The 9,028-nt window shown below is 48.6% G+C and overlaps 1 protein-coding gene across 18 annotated transcripts in view; it reads left to right on the forward strand.

Annotated features, from left to right (window-relative positions):
- The window catches only part of CLEC17A (C-type lectin domain containing 17A), a 39,309-nt gene extending 30,907 nt beyond the window's left edge, over positions 1–8,402 (forward strand). For 15 of the 18 annotated variants that reach the window (XM_017520263.2, XM_017520258.2, XM_017520259.2 and 12 more), the window contains 2 exons: positions 2,673–2,782; positions 6,092–6,862. In XM_017520263.2, the coding sequence (XP_017375752.1) occupies positions 2,673–2,782; positions 6,092–6,224 (243 nt within the window). In that variant the 3' untranslated portion in view covers positions 6,225–6,862. Of the gene's footprint in view, positions 1–2,672; positions 2,783–6,091 lie in introns of all 18 variants that reach the window. The other 3 variants (XM_017520260.2, XM_017520273.2, XM_017520271.2) reach the window with 3 other exon arrangements.
- Positions 8,403–9,028: the final 626 nt, after the last annotated feature.

The raw sequence follows: 9,028 nt of genomic DNA on the forward strand, positions 1-9,028 counted from the left end.
TTAGTAGAGACGGGGTTTCACCATGTTGACCAGGATGGTCTCGATCTCTTGACTTCGTGATCCACCCGCCTCGGCCTCCCAAAGTGCTGGGATTATAGGCGTGAGCCACTGCGCCCGGCCAAGAAATATTTTTTTTTAAAGTCACTAAATAACTTTGGGTCAAAGAAGAAATCGAAACTGCAAATAAATAAAAGCAGCCATCAATTGGCATTGTCTACAGTAGAACATATGAAATAGATTCTTGTAAAAAATTCTTAAAACACGAAGCATTCCAGGATGTAAAAAGCTGAGACGAGTGTTACTCACATCCTAACAGCAACAAAAGCTAGATAAGCTACAAAATCATAACTTTTCCTAAACTCATTAGATAACTGTCACAGGGCAATCAAAACGTCTAAAATGGGCTGGGCGGGGTGGTTCAGGCCTGTAATCCCAGCACTTTGACCTCCCCATATTTTAAGGAATCTTGGTTTGGTGATAAGTTGGGTGGGTAAGTGAGATGTGATTTGCATATAGTAAAAGGCACACGTCTTTGGTGTATGTTCAGTGAACTTTGACAAATGCATACGCCTGTGTAACTGTGAAACTAACCAATATTTGTAATCTTTCCACCGCCTTAGAAAGTTTTTTCATATCCTTTTTCTAGTAATCCCTCCTTGCCCCTGACTGCATCCACTCGTCTGATTTCTTTCTTTCTTTCTTTTTTTTTTTTTTTGAGATAGAGTCTCACACTGTTGCCTGGGCTGGAGTGCAATGGCGCAATCTCGGCTCAGTGCAACCTCCGCCTCCCAGGTTCGAGCAATTCTCCTGCCTCAGCCTCCTGAGTATCTGGGATTACAGGCACCTGCCACCACGCCCGTCTAATTTTTGTGTTTTTAGTAGAGATGGGGTTTCACCACGTTGGCCAGGATGGTCTCAATCTCTTGACCTCGTGATCTGCCCGCCTCGTCCTCCCAAAGTGTTGGTATTACAGGTGTGAGCCACCATGCCTAGGCACACTGGTCTGATTTCTTTTGCCGTAAATTAGTTTGTCTGGAGAGGAGTTGCTTCTAACTATATTTTCTTCCCTATCATTAATCTTTGACATAGGTCCTTTCTTGTCTTCCAAAGGTCTGGGATTTTTATTTATTTATTTTTTTGAGACAGAGTTTTGCTCTTGTTGCCCAGGCTGGCATACAATGGTGAGATCTCAGCTCACTGCAATCTCTGTCTTCTGGGTTCAAGCGATTCTCCTGCCTCAGCCATCCGAGTAGCTGGGATTATAGGCATGCACCACCAAGCCCAGCTAATTTTGTATTTTTAGTAGAGACAAGGTTTCTCCCTATTGGTCAGGATGGTCTTGAACTCCCAACCTCTGGTGATCTGCCCACCTCGGCCTCCCAAAGTGCTGGGATTACAGGTGTGAGCCACCGCGCCCTGCCAGGATTTTGATTGTTTTTCGGGACAGGTTCTTGCTCTGTTGTCCAGGCTGGAGTGCAGTGGTGCATTCACGGCTCACTGTAGCCTTGAACTCTTGGGCTTAAGGGATCCTCCCACCTCAGCCTCCTGAGTGGCTGGGGCTATAGGTATGCACCATCATGTCTGACTCATTCTTTAAAATTTTTGTAGAGATGGGGTCTCAGTATGTTGCTCAGGCTAGTCTCGAACTCCTGGGCTCGAGTGAGCCTTCCTCCTTGGCTAAAGTGCTGGGATTACAGGTATGAGGCACTTTGTGAAGGGTCTGGGCTTTTGAAATACCAAAGCCAGGAAACCTACTTTTCCTCTTCCTTCTTTCTTTCCCTGAAACAATGAACTCCTGTGCTGTTTGGATGCAGATTAAGGCTACAGGTGGGGCAAAAGTGCAAGAGAAACCAAAACACGTCAGTTACTATTGCTAAAAATGTCACTTAAATGTCATAATGCTAAATACTAAGATGTTACAGTATGAGACCAGGCACAGCAATCCTAGCTGTAATCCTAGCACTTTGGGAGACTTACTGTGACCTTTGGGAGGCTGCAGTGAGCCATGATTGCACCACTGCATCCCAGCCTGGGTGACAGAGTGAGACTCTGTCTCAAAAAAAAAAAAAAAAAAAATTTAAGGTGGGTGTGGTGGCTCATGCCTATAATCCCAGCACTTTGGGAGGCTGAGGGGGGTGGATCACCGGACGTCAGGAGTTTGAGACCAGCCTGGCCAAAATGGTGAAACCCTGTCTCTACTAAAAACCACAAAAATTAGCGAGGTGTGGTGGCGTGCACCTGTAATCCCAGTTACTCAGGAGGCTGAGGTGGGAGAATCACTTGAACCCAGGAAGGCGGAGGTTGCAGTGAGCCGAGATCGTGCCACTGTACTCCAGCTTGTGTGACAGAGCGAGACTCCGTCTCAAAGAAATAAAAAAATTAATCCTTACAACACTACCAGGAGGTAGCTAATGTTAACTCATTTTACAGATGAGGAAGCTGAGGCACAGAGCATTTCGCAGATTGCATGAGAGAAAGTAGCACGATGATTCCCGCCACGCATGCTACAGTGGGAGGATGGTCTGGTCCTGTTCTGCATGCCATGGGGATGGGGACGGGGTTCGGGAGGTGACGTTCCCAAGCCCTAAATGTGTGGGACAGGGTAAGGGGTAGGTTCTCGCCCCGAGGGTCATGTAGAGGAATGGCTGGCTGAATGGAGTTTGTATTTGCAGAATTTTGTGGCCAAAGCTCACGGCTCTCCACGGGTGTACTGGCTGGGGCTGAATGACAGGGAACAAGAAGGGAACTGGAGGTGGCTGGATGGGTCTCCTGTGACATTAAGGCAAGTGCCCGGGTTTCCTGGGGTCTCTCTACTTCCTCTGTTGGCCCTGATCATGGGGAGAGAAGAAGGTGATGGAGTACGTGATTGAAGGAGACAGGAGCTGGTTCTTACCGGTACAGCTCTACTTGTTTACTTATTTATTTATTGAGACGGAGTCTCTCTGTTGCCCAGCCTGGAGTGCAGTGGAGCGCTCTCGGCTCACTGCAACCTCTGCCTCCTGGTTTCAAGTGATTCTCCCATCTTGGTCTCCCGAGTAGCTATTACAGGTGCCCACCACAACACTGGCTAATTTTTGTAAAGATGGGATTTTACCATGTTGGCCAGGCTGTCCTTGAACTCCTGACTTCAGGTGATCCATCCACCTCAGCCTCCCAAAGTGCTGAGATTATAGTTGTGAGCCACTGTGCCTGGCCTTATTTTATTTTTTTGAGACAGGGTCTCACTCTGTCACCCAGGCTGGAGTGCAGTGGTGCAATCTCGGCTCACTGCAGCCTCAACCTCCCAGGCTCAGGTAATCCTCCCACCTCAGCCTCCCAAGTAGCTGGGACCACAGTCACGCACCAGCATGCCTGGCTAGTTTTTTGTACTTTTAGTAGAGTTGGGGTTTCACCATGTTGCCCAGGCTGGTTTTAAACTCCTGAGCTCAAGTGATCTGCCCGCCTTAGCCTCCCAAAGTGCTGGGATGACAAGCTTGAACTACTGCTCCTGGCCTCTACTAATTTTAAATACAGAAAAGCTCTTGTCCCGTTTGGTAAATTGCCATTGCTTTAAGTCTCCTGAGTCCCTCTGCTGCCCCTTGGACTTCCACATCACCTAACCTCTAAAGGGTTTGTCCCTGGCACAGAAGGGGCCTAGAGACCCTGATTGCTGGGTGTGTGTGTGCACAGGTGGCATTGTTTGTTATTTTGGTACACCACCCTCCCCTCCGCCAGCATTCCCTCTTCACTGTGTGCTTGGTGTCTTTCCAGTCCAAGCAGACAGGCTGCACACCACCACGCTTGGCTAATTTTTGTATTTTTAGTAGAGACGGAGTTTCGCCATGTTGGCCCGGCTGGTCTCAAACTCCTGGCCTCAAGTGATCTGCCCGCTTCGGCCTCCCAAATTGCTAGGTTACAAGCATGAGCCACCACACCTGGCCTGGCCAATTTTTACGTGTTTGTAGAGATGGGATTTTGCCATGTTGCATAGGCTGGTCTTGAACTCCTGAGTTCAAGCAATCCTCTGGCCTTGGCCTTCCAAAGTGCTGGAATTACAGGTGAATCACACCAGGCCTGATGAGGAGGATTTTGATTTGCCAAAATAATTAGCAAGATCTCATGAAAAAAAAGACACAGGGTTTCACTCTGTCATGTAGGTTGGAGTGCAATGGTGTGATCACAGCTCACTGCAGCCTCCAGCTCCTGGGCTCAAGTGATCCTCCTACTTCAGCCTTCTGAGTAGCTGGGACTACAGGTGTGCACCACCACACCTGGCTAATTTTTAATTTTTTTGTAGTGATGGGGTCTTGCTGAGTTGCCCAGGCTGGCCTGGTGCTTCTGGGCTCTAGTGATCCTCCCACTTCAGCCTCCCAAAGTGTTGGGATTTATTAGCATGAGCCACTGTGTCTGGCCAGGATCTCATTTTTTTAAAAAAAACAAACTAGAGGATAATCTCTACAAGATCTCTCTCCCTCTCCCCCATTTTTTTTTGAGGAGTTTTGCTCTTGTTGCTCAGGCTAGAGTGCATAGCATGATCTCGGCTTACTGCACCCTCTCTCTCCCAGGTTCAAACAGTTCTCCTGCCTTAGCCTCTTGAATACTTGGGATTACAGGCACCTGCCACCACATTCAGCCAATTTTTTGTGTTGTTAGTTGAGACGGGCTTTCACTATGTTGGCTAGGCTGGTCTCGAACTCCTGACCTCAGGTGATCCACCCACCTTGGCCTCCCAAAGTGCTGGGATTACAGGTGTGAGCCACCATGCCCGGCCAAAATCTCATTTTTAACGGAAGATTCCATAACTCTCTGGAGAGCTGGGATTTGGCATGGTGAGGCATTGAAGGTGCCTGGCTTCTTCCAACATTAGGTTCTTTTTTTCTTTTGAGATAGAGTCTTGGTCTGTTGCCCAGGCTGGTGTACAGTGGAAACATCTTGGCTCACTGCAACCTCTGCCTCCCTGGTTCAAGTGATTATGGTGCCTCAGCTTCCCGAGTAGCTGGGATTGCAGGCACCTGCCACCACACCTGGCTAATTTTTGTATTTTTCTTAGAGACAGGGTTTCACCATGTTGACCAGGCTGGTCTTGATCTCCTGACCTTAAGAGATCCACCTGCCTCAGCCTCCCGAAATGCTGGGATTACAGGTGTGAGCCACCGCGCCCAGTGGAACTTTGGCTACTAAAAGCTCACAGGAATGCTTTTTCCAGAAAGTTGTTCCCAGGTGAATGGGAGTGTGCTCACCGAATATGTTACCCAACTCTATTGGGGTCAGCTCACAACCAGTGACAGCCTAAGATAAGCCTGAACCCCTTATGACAAGTTGGGATGACTCTGATGCTGTTTATATCCCAGTGGTCTCTGTGGGGTCAGGCTGAGGCTAGGGCCATCTGAGTCTACTATCCTGTTCAATTCCTTTCCCTTCTCCATCCGGCTTCCCTCACCTCCCTCCTAAGAACATCCTTTAATAAATTCCACACATGGCGAGGCGCGTTGGCTCACCCGTGTAATCCCAGCACTTTGGGAGGCCGAGAAGGGCGGATCACCTGAGGTCAGGAGTTTGAGACCAGCCTGACCAACATGGAGAAACTCTGTCTCTACTAAAAACACAAAAATTAGCTGGGCATGGTGGCGCATGCCTGTAATCCCAGCTACTCTGGAGGCTGAAGCAGGAGAATCACTTGAACCTGGGAGGCAGAGGTTACAGTGGGCTGAGATTGCATCATTGCACTCCAGCCTGGGCAACAAGGGTGAAACTCTGTCTCAAAAGAAAAAAAAAAACCCACTCCTGAGTCGTTGAATCAGGCTCTGCTTTAAGCAAACCCTACGTGACCTAAGACATGACAATTCCTAGGAGGTTGGGAAGGTTGGGTTGGGAGGTTGTAAAGGAAAGAGTCTTTGGAAGACAAGACAGAAACTGACCAGATTCAGAAATTGATTCAGAGCCAGGCATGGTGGCTCACGGTGTCCGGCTTGCAGGTGTAAGCCTCCGTGCCCAGCCTGATGCGGGTTTTGACAAATGCATAATGCCAGATATTGACCATTACAGTATTATACAGAAGAGTTTCACTACCCGAAAAAATCCCCTCTCTTTGCCCACTTTTTCCTCCATCCAGCTTCTGGGAGCCAGAGGAACCCAATAACATCCAAGAAGAGGACTGCGCTAGCATGAACAAAGACGGCACCTGGAATGATCTCTCTTGCCACAAATCTACATATTGGATTTGCGAGCGGAAGTGTTCCTGTTGAAGCTCAGGGCTGAGGCTGGGGGTTCATATTCGAGCGTCCCTCACTCTTCGAGATGAGAATCTTCTGACCTTTCATGGACGGCCTTGCCTCTTCATGAATGGACACAGATGTGCCCCAGACAGGATTGGCACCCTGGATGCAGCAAGTTTCCAGGGATGCAAGTCAGGCTGTTTCTAGCGTGAAGACTTGGGTTCGCCCCAGTAGACGGTGAGCTGGGAGGGCACTCAGGGTTTGGGGGTGGGAGGTCTCCCAGTTCTAGGGTTGAAGGGATCGTCACCAAGTTCCTGATCATGACTCTTGGGAAGTGGTACTAGCTCTGAGGACCCTGGGGCTGCTATTGAACCTGGGATGAAACATCGTGGCACCTCTGCTGGGACTGGGCTCCCTTTTCTGCAACCTCAAACTTCTGGAATCAGGTGATCCTCCCATCTCAGCCTCCTGAGTTAGCTGGGACTATACATGTGCACCACCATGCCTGGCTAACTTTTTGTAGTGTTTAAAGAGAGGGAATCTCACTATATTTGCCCAGGCCAGTCTCAAACTCCTGGCCTCAACTGATCCTCCTCCTTGAGCCTCCCGGATTGTTAGGATTACAGGTGTGAGCCACTGTGCCTGGCTCAAAATTATTATTATTTTTATAGAGGTGAGGTCTCACTGTGTTGCCCAGGCTGGTCTCGAACTCCTGGGATCAAACAGTCCTTCTGCCTCTGGCTCCCAAAGTGCTGGGATTACAGGTATGTGTCACTGCACCTGGCCAATATTTTTATTTTTATTTTACCTTCCCTGTCTTTTCCTTTTTTTTTTTTTTTTTTAACAAAAGCTTTGAAAGTGGTGACAGACAGCAAAATTTGCCTTTGAGCTAGAACTTTGGGTCTGCCTTGCACGTTAAGTGGGCTGGTCTCACATCGTCTCCACCATCAGTGCAAATTACAAACCTAACAATTACAGAACGTCAGCGGAGAAGACAGGAGAGCTTCCATACCCACCCCGTGTCCCCCCTCCAGACACTGCTTCCTTCCTCGTCTTAAACAGCACAAATAACCCAGAAGCCATCAAAATTATTTTCTACGAGCAACTTTCTCAATGTCTTGGGTGAGGTTTGCACAAACTAAGTGGCAGAATCAGAACTTTGCCAGCAGACTTGGCCCATAAAACTTCTATCCTGTTTTTTTTGAGATAGGATCTCATTCTGCCACCCAGGCTGAGGTGCAGTGGTACGATCATAGCTCACAGCAGTCTCCACCTCCTGGGCTCCGGCGATCCTCCCGCCTCAGCCTCCCAAGTAGCTGAGACCAAAGGCGTGCACCCTCATACCTGGCTGGCCCCTGGAACTTCTAGAAAGGCATACCAGCTGAAAAGCAATACTTACATAGTGTGGCCAGGCCAGGCCTTAACCTGGTCAGATCCACACAGGACAACGATGGACATATCTGCCAACACGTACCCTTGAGCTGTCTGTTGGTGATGATATTATTCACTTTACTGGCCAGACATGGTGGCTCATGCCTGTAATCACACCACTTTGGGAGGCTGAGGTTGGCAGATCACCTGAAGTCAGGAGTTCGAGACCAGCCTGGCCAATATGGTGAAACCCCGTCTCTATTAAAAACACACAAGAAAAGTAGCTGGGTATTGTGGCTTGTGCCTGTAATCCCAACTATTTGGGAAGCTGGCGCAGGAGAATTGCTTGAACCCAGGAGGGGAGGTGGAGGTTGCCGTGAGCCGAGATCGTGCCACTGTATGCCTGGGTGACAGAGCAAGACTCCATCTCAAAAAAAAGAAAAAAAAAATCACTTTACTTCTGTGTGAACTTCCTTGGGCTATTAGCTCTTGCAATGTTAGTGCTTCTCCCAATGCCACTTCCTTGGGTGTTCCTTGTCTACTGTGTGTTAGTTTGCTGGGGCTGCCATAACAAAAGACCATAGACTGGGTGGCTTCAGCAACAGAATGCATTTTCCCAGTTCTGGAGGCTGGATGTCCAAGATCAAGGTGTTGGTAGGATTAGTTTCTTCTGCGGCCTCCCGTCTTGGCTTGTAGAGGATCCTGTTCTCTCTGTATCTTCACCTGGTTTTCCCTCTGTGTGTGTCTGGGTTCTAATCTCCTCCTCCTCTTTTTTTTTCTTTTTTGAGACACGATCTTGCTCTGTTGCCCCAGCTGGAGTGCAGTGGCACGATCTCAGCTCACTGCAACTTCTACCTCCCAGGCTGAAGCCATCCTCCCTCCTCAGCCTCCTGTGTAGCTGGGATTACAGGTGCACACGACCAGGTCTGGCTAATTTTTGTATTTTTTGTAGCAACGGGATTTTACCATGTTGCCCAGGCTGGTTTTGAACTCCTGGGCTCAAGTGGTCTGCCCACCTTGGCCTCCCAAAGTGCTGGGATTACAGGTGTGAGCCACCGGGTTGGGCCTACAATGACCTCTTTAAAGATCCTGTCTCCAAATATAGTCATATTATGAGGTCCTGGGAATTAGAATTTCAACATATGCACTTGGGAAGGGTGGCACAATTCGGCCCATAGCATTCACAAATGGCCAGAGTGACCCCCGGCCACGTGACAACCAAACATCAATTAGAGGGCTGGTATTACTCCCGACTAGGAATACTCAACATAGTATTCCCTTTGGACAATCCCCAAATTGCATGCAAGAATGGGTAGACATTCTCCAAACGGATCAATTTATTTTATTTTATTTTATTTTTTTGAGATAGAGTCTTGCTCTATCACCCAGGCTGGAGTGCAGCAGCGTGATCTCGGCTGACTGCAACCTCTGCTTTCCAAGGTCAAGTGATTCTCCTGCCTCAG

Source organism: Cebus imitator, unplaced genomic scaffold (assembly GCF_001604975.1).
Source record: "Cebus imitator isolate Cc_AM_T3 unplaced genomic scaffold, Cebus_imitator-1.0 Scaffold819, whole genome shotgun sequence".
NCBI lineage: Eukaryota > Metazoa > Chordata > Mammalia > Primates > Cebidae > Cebus > Cebus imitator.